Source organism: Papio anubis, chromosome 5, assembly GCF_008728515.1.
Source record: "Papio anubis isolate 15944 chromosome 5, Panubis1.0, whole genome shotgun sequence".
Taxonomy (NCBI): Eukaryota; Metazoa; Chordata; class Mammalia; order Primates; family Cercopithecidae; genus Papio; species Papio anubis.
The window spans coordinates 47672229-47685243 of record NC_044980.1 but is presented as its reverse complement, the minus strand read 5'-3'; the positions used below and the strand labels follow the sequence as shown (position 1 = coordinate 47685243).

Below are 13015 nucleotides of genomic sequence, written 5' to 3'. Positions count from 1 at the left end.
GGGCGCCTGTAGTCCCAGCTACTCGGGAGGCTGAGGCAGGAGAATGGCGTAAACCCGGGAGGCGGAGCTTGCAGTGAGCAGAGATCCGGCCACTGCACTCCAGCCTGGGTGACAGAGCGAGACTCCGTCTCAAAAAAAAAAAAAATACATATATATATATATTTTTTTTTGAAAAAAATATTATTAGTTCAAAAGCTAGTATTACTGTAACTTTGGTTTGCAATTTCACACTTCATTTTCTATATAATTTAAGAAAATAATGCATTTAAAGTATTCATGATAAAAGCATTCAACAAACTAGGAATATAAGAACATCAACTCAGCTGGGTGGGGTGGCTGGTGCCTGTAATTCCAGCACTTTAGGAGACCTAGGCAGACAGATCACCTGAGGTCAGGAGTTCGAGACCAGCCTTGCCAACGGTGAAACCCCGTCTCTACTAAAAAGTACAAAAAACTAGCCGGGCGAGGTGGTGAGCGCCTGTAGTCCCAGCTACTCGGGAGGCTGAGGCAGGAGAATGGCGTAAACCCGGGAGGCGGAGCTTGCAGTGAGCTGAGATCCGGCCACTGCACTCCAGTCTGGGCGACAGAGCGAGACTCCATCTCAAAAAAAACGAAAAAAAAAACCAAAAAAAAACAAAAAAAAAAACCAGACTGGACCTCCTAAGTGGTCTGAGAAACATCCACTTTGCTGCTTAAATTGCTGGAAGCAAGGTGAGGATAAACATTTGACTTTTCACGAAGGAGGAAGATATGTAGGACTTGACACCAATCCTTGTATGTCACTTGACATACCTTGACATCTCAAGGGTGTTTCCTTAGTTTAACCACCATAGCCACATTAAAGTGGCATAAATACTACACTTTCTAGGAAGTTTGCTCCCAGAAATAAACTACTGCTTCTGAAGATCGTTGGGAAGGTACTTTAAAAAGTCCCACAGTTAAAATGATGTAGTCTTAAACTCGAGAAAATCCAAATGTGTTTTACAGAGCTGGCATGCATGCATTTTGATGTGCAACAGTCAGTGTTCCTTCCAGTTGGCAAAATTTGCTCTGAAAACATTTGTTCCTCAAATCCAAGGAGCCAAGAACCAATGGAGCAAAACTAAGCACCACACGGCAGCAGCTGGGAAGGTGGTACAACTAACAGCACTCTTCACATCTTAAAGGACCTAGAATTGTCCTGAAGGCTTGAAACAAATGTAACTAACAGGAAAACAAAGTAAAAGCAAGCAAGCCAGAAGAAATATTCAACTCCTCACTTCCCCATTCCCCCAATTCTGCATTTTTTCTAACTTTTACTATTCATTTTTCTTCCATGTCTTTATCCAAGAATATTACTTATATTTGACTCCAGGGATGAGTTTGGAGGGTGCTGAGTTCTCCAGTTTTATAAAACTCTATAGCAGGAAGTGGGTTTATTGAAGAGATCATGAAACGGTAAAAAGAAAAAAAAAATCAGTAGCGTTTGGCTGTAAGCACCTTGGGAACAGATTTATTTGTTAAAAAGAAAAAAAAAATTTAGTAAGAGCTACAAAAGTCCCCAGGAGGTTTCAGACTAATTTCTGTTTTTCTTCCTCAATTGGAGCTCATGTCAGTAAAAGGAATGCTAGCCACACAAGCAGTCCAATTTAAGGAGGCCTGTCTATCCTTATATTTTTTTCATGCCAGACTGAAATTCTGGCTACCAAAATCCCTGCTGAAAGCAAATATCACTAGAGCAGATTCACAGTTGCCATATGGAAAAACAACAACAACAACAATGACATTGTTTTGGCTTTTTCTTCAAACTTTTCATGGGAATTGAGATGACTTAGAAAATCATGTGCCCACTGGGCTCTTCCATCAGGGAAGGTAAAACAGGAGAGCAGGGTGATGACCTGGCTGTAAAATAGGAAGACATATCCGTATGCTAGATTCATCTACTGGGTGGTTTGAGGTCAATCATACAATTAACTGAGAGCTCAAGGGGTGAGACAGAGCACAGGCATTTTGATTTGGGTGTGGCAGAGGAGACTGGGAAGATGGAGAGTGGGGTAAGTCCTAGAGCGGGACAAAGCAGGCTGCCTCTTGTAGCCCAGGGCCTCAGAGATGACCTTGACACCATTCCCATCGATGTGGTAGGTCGCATGGAGTCTGAGAAACAGACCCTTTCACAAGTACCCCAGGCGACTCTGAGGCACTGTGACAAATTGGATGAGCATTGGAAAGGGATGGAAGTGTGCTGCCTTCCAGGGTGAAATGCTCTGGGTGATTTGGCCACTGCAGACGTTAGCCAGAATACTTATTTTGTCAAAGGGGAAGAACTTGTCAGTGCAGCCTTACATTTCCTTGCTGTTGATAAATCTAACAAATAAAACTTATACTTACTGAAGCAAAAGTCCCGTTCCAAATTCTTGTAGTCACATTAACAAAGTATTCTCCTTTCATGTTAAGGTCTTTCAACCAGCAGGTAACATTACTACAGGAAGCAGTTCTGCAGTTCTTATAGTATGGAGTCAAAGGTAAAAGAGAGAGAAAGTTAGTAGGAGTTAAAAATAAATACTAAAATTTTAAAGATAGATAAAACCCAGTGCTGGGATGCATCTAGGAAAACAGACAATCTCATGAGCTATTAGTAGTTCTAACCCTCCTGCCCTCCTTCAAGGGATTTTGGGACTATATCTCAAAATGTACAAAGTGCACACCGTTTGCCCCATCCATTTCCTGTCTGTATAGACAGCCTCAGGAGATAATCAGCAATGTGTGGAACAAAGTACCCCAAGCCTGTTTATTGCACTACTATTTCTAAGAGTAAAAAGACCTAAAAACCCAACCCCCCCCAAACTGTAACTTGTTTATCAACAATGTACTAGTTAAATAATTATTAAACATACACAAAATGTACTACAATTTTGTCATTAAACCTAATGATAGACTCCCTAGATTTTAAAAAAAAGTTGACCGAAAGAGGATCAGTGGTTCCAAGGGCTAGTGGGGCGGGTGGAATGAATAAGCAGAGCACCGATGATGTGGAGGGCAGTGAATATACACTGTATGATACTATAGTGGGGGATACATGTCATTTTACATTTGTCAAATTCCACAGCATGGATTTTAACAACACCAAGAGTGAACCCTAATGTAAACTATGGATTTTGGTTGATGATGATACATTTATGTAGTTTCATTGATTGTAACAAGTATACCACTCTGGTGCAGGATTTTGATAGTGGGGGAGGCTGTGTGGGACAGGGGGTATATGAGAAACTTCTGTACTTTCCACTCAATTCTTCCATGAACTTAAAACTGCATTAAAAAATGAAGTGATTAATTGAAAATCTATGAATATTGACCTATGTTCCAGGCCAAAAGGTAGCATGACCCACTTCCGTTACAGCATTCATTTACTTATTTGTAGATTAATACACATTAAAAGAAACATAATTTTATTCTTCTGGTTTCCTGTTTTCCCCATCCTTCACAAAATAAAACAATTGCAATCAAAGAAAACCAGGAGAATTCCAATACTGTTCATAGGGGAGAGCTGTGGTTTGTTTAGGAGTTATTGCTTACTAAAGGTTTACTTATTTCAATATTTAATATGTGCCAAGCACCATGCCAGATGCTAGACTTGTCTCTTTCCCAAAGAAGCAGGCATAGCTTGACAGCAGGAAATAACAAGATATTGAAAAACAAAGAAGTGCAGCAGCATATTTCACAGCTAAATAAAAAACATCAGTAGTATGTGGAAGGGGGATTTAAGGGGCTTCTCCTCTGTAGCACACACCCAGTTCCTTCACAGCTCTTTGCCTTGTTTCCAAAGTGCACAATGCATAAACACAATAGCTTCACATGAGTTTTTCTGATGTCATGAAATCTGGAACTTGTATTTTATAAGAAGAGGCATAAGATAATTCCAGTAACCTAGATTTGAACACATATTAGGTTGGTGCAAAAGTAATTGTGGGTTTCAAAACCGTATTTACTTTTGCACAACCTAATATTTTCTAAGTCTTGACTCATATAAGCATCAAAGTCAAAATAAGTAAGCTCTATGATATCAGTTGGTAGGAGAAAAGCAGCATCCTGATCACAGGTGAAATAAATGAATAAGGGGAACTTTCACATGTTAACTTGTCCTCACCAATTCTTTGGTGTGCCTGAAATTTTCACTTTTGAAAGATACAGAAGATGTTTGTCCTATTTTCAGTGGATTGATATCTGCATTACAACTGATGTCACCAGCCTATAAAAGAAGAACACCTGATCAGACTTCAGAAACAAAACAGTTTATAATGTTCCTTTCAACATGTTAGGAAATCCTCCTATCACTTGTAGGGGCCTGGGAAGGGCTGTTAGGATTCTTTCAATGCCGCTGACCTGGCCACACTTCATATAATCGTCAGGTAAACATGAAGTATTTAAATGCTCCTGATGTGAACTGATGAGGTGGGCTAGGTTCTTATAGCCCACATATGATGAGGCAAATCTGTAATAGCTAAACACTGTGAATAATTCAGGGTAATTTTCTCTGGAACATTTTAGGATTTTGATTTTCCTGTAGCCCCCTATGCACACTACAGGAATAAAACAACTATTGAATAATATCGCTGTTGGACTGAAGATGAGCCAGTGTCAAGGGGTTTGGCTAGAGCTGTGCTTGTCAGCCCAGGATGCGTGCTAGAATCACAGGGTGGATGGAGTGGGGGTGGTTAAAGAAAAACCCTAGTGTAGGAATCTTATCCCTAGAGATTCTGATTTAATTACCTGGGTTAGGTCTGGGCACTCTTATTTAAAAGAGCAAACAGAGAGATTAAAATGAACAGCCAGGGTTGAGTATTACCAGGAGAAAGTCCAGGCTGGCTGCTTGAAGACCAGCTCCTCACTGCAGCTGTGAAGACCTGCTATGCTTCCCATACAGGTTCAGCCTCTCACTTCCCAGCCTGCACAGGGCCTGTCAAAGTCAGATCTTCACCTGGCCAAAATGGGGTTTTTGGAATAATTTCTGCCACCTGCAATTGCCTAGACTCAAACATTTGTTTTCTTGTAACAATATTCTTCTTCTAATATGAAATTAACTGCTAGTCAGTTGGCACCTGGGCTGCATAGGAGTTACCGTCTGTTTCCCATCCGTAAAATGTCAGACATGATCACCCTAATCTCATGGGTTATTTCCATCTTGAAAGTGCATATTTTTTAGGCAATTTTGTATTCTTTACCTTGTCTGTTTGCACCCCAGTTAGGTACATCAGTGGGTTCTTTTCTTTGGTATATTGAGGGATGTGGATGATTACAGTTGCCATGCTTACTGGAACACTTCCTGTTGTTACCTACATAGAGAATAAAATGCGCCAGTACTGCAACAGGATGTACATGATGCCAGGAAATTCACCGGTAACCCCTGTGTTGATGAAGGGCAACTACGAGGTGGTAAGATTGAGTCCAAATGAAAGTGAGCCATCACTTTATAGTCACACTTCAAGCCTCTGTGTCTCACCTCTTAAAACACATTTATGCCTGAGGTTGCATTTTTTTTGAAATTTCAATCATACTTTGGCGATGACTTTGAGCAGTAGGATATAAGTAACTCCCACATGCTTCGTGTTCCAATAATGGAACAGTAGGCATAAATGGCTCAATGGAAAAAAACTCAACATCTACAATGTTAATGGGTAAGTAATTTGTGACTTGCAAGACATGTGGTATAAATGGTTAAAATGCCATCTGTGGAGTTGGGATGCCAGGGTGTGCTGTCCCAGTCTGCTGCTGATTAGCAGTGTGGCTTGGGCAAGGAACTTGACCTCTCTGTGCTTTTCTTATTTGTAAAATAAAGATGATCAGAAATTCAGCAGGAATGTGCTGGCACAGGGCACTTGTACAGCATCTGTTCTAACTGGTGGGGGTTTCTGTTCTAATTGGCCAGGGCTCATACCCTACTGGTTATTTAAATATTTTAAATAACATCCCTGGAAATAATACCAAGCTCAAAACTGATCTGGGAACTAAATGGGATAACGTATGTAAAGCACTTGATACAACAGCTGGTACTTATTACACACTCTATGAATGTTATTACCACTACTTGAATAGATGCCCCATTAAAGAATGTAGTTGCCAAATACCATCCACATTTTATAAATTCTATTATAGTATCTAGATCATAAAGATTCTTCTAAAGATTTTTTAATCACAAAATTGCAGGGTTGCAACCATGTAACAAACTAGTGAGAAATGAACAAAAATAAAATGGTATTGACTTAGGATAGTGGATAAATTCTTTTTCCTTCCCAAAGTGTATTTAATTTTGTTACATTATAAAATAGTTATTCTTTCACAAATTAATTTATCTTCATATATCTGGTAGTAATCTTTAGATTAATAATTGCTTTCTAATAGTAAATAGAATTTGGTTCAAAAATATTTTTAGATACTACCTAGTATTGCTGTACATATTTGTATACAAAAGGAAAATTCAAACAGAAGTAGTCTCTAAGGATAAATTGACATAATAATCATATTCCAAAGACTTTTCCCCACAGCAATACCTTTATAGTAATACTCTGTTGGTTAATATTGAACATTTGCCTTCAAAATATATCAATTATCTCTTACCCAAGACACATAACTACGCACAAAGCCCAGTTGTTTACTTGTCTATGATCTAGCCTATCGGTTATCAAAGTATGGCACCTGGACCAGCAGCATAAGCAACACCTGGGAGCTTGTTAGATATGCAAATGTAGAGGCCCACCCCAGACCTACTGAATCTGAAACCCTGGAGATAAAGCCCAGTATCTGTGTTTTCACAATTCCTCCAGGTGATTTTAATGCACACTCAAGTTTGAGAACCACGGATGTATTTCAATTTATTTTTACTTTTTCCTTTTATTTCCAGACTCATTTTTTTTTTTTTCTTCTCGCTTTCTCCTGGATTTGCCATCCTTATGACAGGCTTACCAACCTTCAGGGAGAAGATGAATTTTGGGCCAATATCTTCAAAACTGTGCACGATTGAAGGAACATTCCCATCCGAAGAGATTTCATAAAAATTTATGTTGGTAGATCTGTTGGATGATGTTTGTAAAGCCAAATATTTTAGTTTGCTTTTGTTCTTGAAGGTTAATATTTCTTTTATTTAAGTATCTTATAGTTTAGGTTAAAATAAATTTTACTTTTAGTTACAAAGGCACCAAATCAAAAGAAATGCTTGTTATGGGCTTATGGTCCAATGTATGTTTCTAAGACTAACATAAATTCCTTTCAAAACATATTTCTTTGTGGACTTTCTGCTAAGAGTTTGTGCATTATATGTCTACCAATTGTCAAGTTTCTAAATAAGTACAAAAGTATTACTTTAGAATTGACAGTAGAACTCTTCCCAAGATTACCGTTACATTGACTAGCATGTTAACATAGTAGACAGTCAGTACTTGTTGGTTGAATAAATGGATTTATAAGCCAAGGGTTTTCACCTTGCTGTGGCTCAAATGTAATAACAGGGTATTGAGCACCTTCAGTGTTCATTACTGGATGCCTGTATTATTCATTCTTCCTATCCTTCTTTAGTTGCAAACCAATTCAAATGGTTTAGTCTGAATGGGGTTGGTCAAATCTGTTTCCGCCATTAGTGTAGAGACCACCTTTAAGATGGCTGATCCAGAGGTTTTAGTATTCTGGACCTAAACACACTGGATTGATCTTAACTTCTTTGCTTAAGATTACCAACAAAGTTCTGCAAGCAAAGTGATGATGAGATCAGAGAAACCCTCATAGGACCACTCAGACTAGAATGAAACTGGGGACCTCCCCTCTCCTCACTCATTTCTGGGGCTCTGAGGTGGGATTCCAACCAGAGTAGCTTCTTTGGGTTGGGGATTAAGGTATGAGTGGTGAGGGTAGGGGTCTGAGAACACTGTGCATATCCTTTCCATTTATTCCCACTGGACAATTTATGTTAATTATAGAATGTTAATTCTATTTCTTAAAAACTTGGGGTGGGCATTTTCTGAAGTAGAATTTTTTTGGGTTTCTGTACTAAAACCTTGTCTTTCCCTCTTTTATGCCTTAATGAATTTTTTCCAAATCCATAAAAGGAAAATATGTCATAGGGAGACTTGAGTGGATGTATTTGTCAAGGTTATATATGAGAGGAAACAATGATTTGTCAGCCTGACATGGAAAATGGGAAAACTGACTAGGATTTGAAACAGAAAGCTTGGATGTGTGTGCATGAATTATTTCCTATGCCTTCCAGAAGATCTTTGTGTGAGATCCTAAATGGGGCCAATTTCTAAATTAATATGGTCTCTCTTTGCATTTTAAAGAGATCTGACACTTTTCCATTTGTTACTTAGGTGTTCCTTAGGCTACTTAAGTGTTGATCAATATATTTATATAGTAGTTATCTATACTCAGGGGGATCCTGCTTCAGAAATAATACTATTATCGCTATTTCTACCCATCTTTTTTTTACGGTATAATTGTACAGTTATACAGTATCAAAGTTGCTGCTAAGAAATACACTAAGTTATTGGGCAGGATTTTTTTCAAAAGTTTGTAAAGATGTTTGTTAAATTTTTTTGCAGCATTGCTTGTGATGGTTAAACCAAACAAAATAAAAATGCAAAACAACCAAATATCTTGTTAATATTGAATTGGTTATATAAATTATGATCCAGTCAGAACTGGAATAAATTGGATCTGTATGTCCTCATATGAAAACTTTTCTAAGATTACGTAAAATGCAAGGTACAGAAGAGTGTTTTAGCATTCCTTTTGGGTAATAAAATGTGCGTGTGTGTGTGTGTGTGTGTGTGTGTGTGTGTGTTATATGCACATATCCTGGTAGATAAGCAACCCTGTATCTGGAAGATATTCGGAAAAGTCTTGTTAGTCCCCTATGGGGAGTGGCACTAGGGAAGGTGGGGAGGGATGATCTCTTACTGTGTATCTTTCTCTAATGTTTGGGTTTTCTTGGTAGTAGGACTGGGAGCCGTTTTAGCTTTTGTCCTTTATAATTCTCTACGTTAATGTTTTTGAGGATATATTTTAAAGAACATTAGAATACATTTGAATTCAAGTTGCCATTACAAAAATACATGCCTAATATGATAATTAGTAAAAGTAAAGTCTCATTTCAATCTTATATTTATTTCATTCTTAAATATCTGGGAAAATATTGACCATTGTAGGACAGTAAAATAATAAAAAGACTGTATTGACAAAAAATATTTAGAAGAAAGGATCAATATAAGAAGGAAAATATTCAGGTAATGTGGTAACATCAATTTGGGTTGGTTGCATTTGTTTCCAATGCCTTATTTTAGCAAGTGGGGATCCTTTGAAGTCTGCAGTTGCTGATGACTTTTTCAGAGATGTATTATTTGGACTGTATTTCGCTTCTGCTTGTGCTGTTTGCAACTCACTTGATACAGAAGCATTCTTTTCATCTTTGCTCTTTGGCTCAAGCTCTAGACATGATGACATATTTTCCTTTTTGTTTTTGCTCAGAGAGCTATTGAATGATCTACAGATTCCATGCTCTTAGGGGCTGGGGTGATTGTGGTAGAAATTAGACAAACCTGCTGTCACTGGATTTCTTGGGAAAGTGCTGCAGTGTGCCATTCAGGGGTCATTGATCTGTGCTGGGAAGCTGTCCTAGTGCTTCACCAGGTAGAGAACTCTGGCTCCCAGGCCTGTAGGAGGGCATCACCTGGGCCCATTGCACCTGCACAACTGTGCCCCAGTTTGTCTGCCATGAACTCACCTTATTTCTATGTATGAGTTAAAGTGATATCAATCTATTAGAACCTGTGAAATGTGGATGTTACCCACTTCCCAAGACACCCGTCCCCCTGAACAATTAAAAACAGCTGGTATCAACCAGTAACATTTACACCACTGCTCTCAGGTTTGCCTGCTTTGGGCAGGTAAAAACAGGGAACAAAGCATTTCTTTATGGATGACCTCCTTTGGAAAAAACCTCATTTCCTCCTGGCTGGAAGAAAACCCTAATCTGATATGTTAGGAATTTTTCACTCAGAAACTAGACTTGATCTAGTTTCAATATTTGAATATTCAAACCGTGACTAGATTCAATATTTATTGTGAAACTACTGTGTGTAAAACTTTGTGCTTGGGGCCTCAATGTCCAGGAATGGGGATACCGCTTGAGATCTCATATACAATGGGAAGCAGGCAGTGAGAAGAAAGTGCAGACAATTCTCAGGACCTTTGAGAGTTCTGTTTCAACATTTTGAGAATGTTTGCAGCTACTCAGAGGGCCTGCAATGTGAAGTGTGCCTGTGATGTGTGGCTACAGGGATCTTTCTCTGCCTTTCTGGGCTGTTCTCGTTAGTTTAATAAACCTAATGAGTCACTCAAGGTTTTCCTAGGGACCGATATGTCTGTGGACTTCTGTTTTAGTTGACAAGAATTGTAATTCAAATTCTTCAGTTAAGAATGAGCATACAGAGGACTTCTTTAGCCATGAGCCAAAAATCTTCTGATCTAGAGTTGGTGTTAGTGATAACAGGTTACCCACTGCTTCACCTACCTTGTTAAGTGAATTTCAGCATCATACAGGAGAGGAATTTTGAGGTTGACCAAATTATCAGCCTCGTTTTCTTCTTGGCTTTCACTATAGAAAGAAACATTACGAAATTGATTCCCTATTTAATAAATGGTGCTGGGAAAATTGGCTAGCCATAAGTAGAAAGCTGAAACTGGATCCTTTCTTTACTCCTTATATGAAAATTAATTCAAGATAGATTAGAGACTTAAATGTTAGACCTAATACCATAAAAACCCTAGAAGAAAACCTAGGTAGTACCATTCAGGACATAGGCATGGGCAAAGACTTCATGTCTAAAACACCAAAAGCAACGGCAGCAAAAGCCAAAATTGACAAATGGGATCTAATTAAACTAAAGAGCTTCTGCACAGCAAAAGAAACTACCATCAGAGTGAACAGGCAACCTACAGAGTGGGAAAAAATTTTTGCAATCTACTCATCTGACAAAGGGCTAATATCCAGAACCTACAAAGAACTCAAACAAATTTACAAGAAAAAAACAAACAATCCCATCAAAAAGTGGGCAAAGGATATGAACAGATATTTCTCAAAAGAAGACATTCATACAGCCAACAGACACATGAAAAGATGCTCATCATCACTGGCCATCAGAGAAATGCAAATCAAAACCACAATGAGATACCATCTCACACCAGTTAGAATGGCAATCATTAAAAAGTCAGGAAACAACAGGTGCTGGAGGGGATGTGGAGAAATAGGAACACTTTTACACTGTTGGTGGGATTGTAAACTAGTTCAACCATTATGGAAAACAGTATGGCGATTCCTCAAGGATCTAGAACTAGATGTACCATATGACCCAGCCATCCCATTACTGGGTATATACCCAAAGGATTATAAATCATGCTGCTATAAAGACACATGCACACGTATGTTTATTGCAGCACTATTCACAATAGCAAAGACTTGGAATCAACCCAAATGTCCATCAGTGACAGACTGGATTAAGAAAATGTGGCACATATACACCATGGAATACTATGCAACCATAAAAAAGGATGGGTTTGTGCCCTTTGTAGGGACATGGATGCAGCTGGAAACCATCATTCTTAGCAAACTATCACAAGAACAGAAAACCAAACACCGCATGTTCTCACTCATAGGTGGGAACTGAACAATGAGATCACTTGGACTCGGGAAGGGGAACATCACACACTGGGGCCTATCATGGGGAGGGGGGAGGGGGGAGGGATTGCATTGGGAGTTATAGCTGATGTAAATGATGAGTTGATGGGTGCTGACGAGTTGATGGGTGCAGCACACCAACATGGCACAAGTATACATATGTAACAAACCTGCACGTTATGCACATGTACCCTAGAACTTGTATAATAATAATAATAAATAAATTTTAAAAAAAAGAGAAATATAAAGCTATCCATCATTCCATTGATGACTTAATTATGTTTTACCTTAAGGCTTGGAAACTGAGAGATGCCTGATTCTGAAGGTTTTGAAGATTGAAGTCGAAGTTAATAGTAAAGGTCACCTAAAGACAAAATTAAAATTTCTCAGTCTATGATGCTTCATACTCAGGGGTCAATGTGAAAAAAAAAATGCTTCCCATAAAAGTAAACTCACTCAAATTTGATTCTGAATTTTATATACCTTAAGTTTTCCAATTTATAGAATATCTTTATTTGTCCACCTTGTTTCACTATGCTTCACATTAGAATTAGAGAAGCTTGACTTCCAAGTGACACATGTAAGTTATCCGGGTGCATATACCTGTCTGAATTTAGAAGCTATGAGCTGATGTGAAACTTGTTAACAGGGGTTAATAAATGATCTCCATGACTCTGTGTATAGTGCTTTGACCAATGTTGCTCGATATATTTAGACAAAAAGAACCTTCCATATTGTGTGTACCTTTTGGAATGAATTGCATGGAGAAAATCCCATTTTTATTAATAATTTAAAGAAAACATTCAGATATTGAAAACTTCCCCTAAGTATGCAGCCAGTTATTTTGTGATGCCTATCAAATTATGATAGCAGGATGTTATGTTGGTAAATCAGCATATGTGCTGAGGAGGGCTTGTATGGACTGGAGGATGAAATGCAAGCCGTACCTGTTGTTCTCTCTTTAAAGCAGGGTAGCCTACATCACAGGCAACAGACTTCTGAGATGCAGCCACCTGGCATGTTACTTCTGTCCCATCAACCTGAACAAGACCAAGGAAACAACAATGATCAATTGGCATATAATATTTGGCTGCGTATGCACACACCTGGTGAAAGAGGTACAGTGACATTTTAGCAGTAAGGTTGGTTCATACTGAAGTAATTTATTATCCCTCAAGACTTGAAATTTTATACTGCCCAGGTGGCTAATATACTATTTTTACTGCTAGCCCTAAAGATACCTAGGATATCCAACAAACCAAAGAAAAGATTAAATACTGTATTTTTTTCCTCAGAAAAAGATAGTTTTTAGATTTC

General features: G+C 38.4%; 1 protein-coding gene across 1 annotated transcript in view; it reads right to left on the bottom strand.

Annotated features, from left to right (window-relative positions):
- ITGA2 (integrin subunit alpha 2) overlaps positions 1-13015 on the bottom strand; it is a 107392-nt gene that overhangs the window by 9762 nt on the left and 84615 nt on the right. The window contains exons 21-27 of the mRNA XM_031666154.1: positions 12646-12738; positions 11986-12062; positions 10535-10618; positions 6941-7043; positions 5199-5309; positions 4124-4225; positions 2368-2481 (exon numbers count right to left, since the gene is read on the bottom strand). Coding sequence (XP_031522014.1) covers positions 2368-2481; positions 4124-4225; positions 5199-5309; positions 6941-7043; positions 10535-10618; positions 11986-12062; positions 12646-12738 — 684 coding nt within the window. The remainder of the gene's footprint in view (positions 1-2367; positions 2482-4123; positions 4226-5198; positions 5310-6940; positions 7044-10534; positions 10619-11985; positions 12063-12645; positions 12739-13015) is intronic.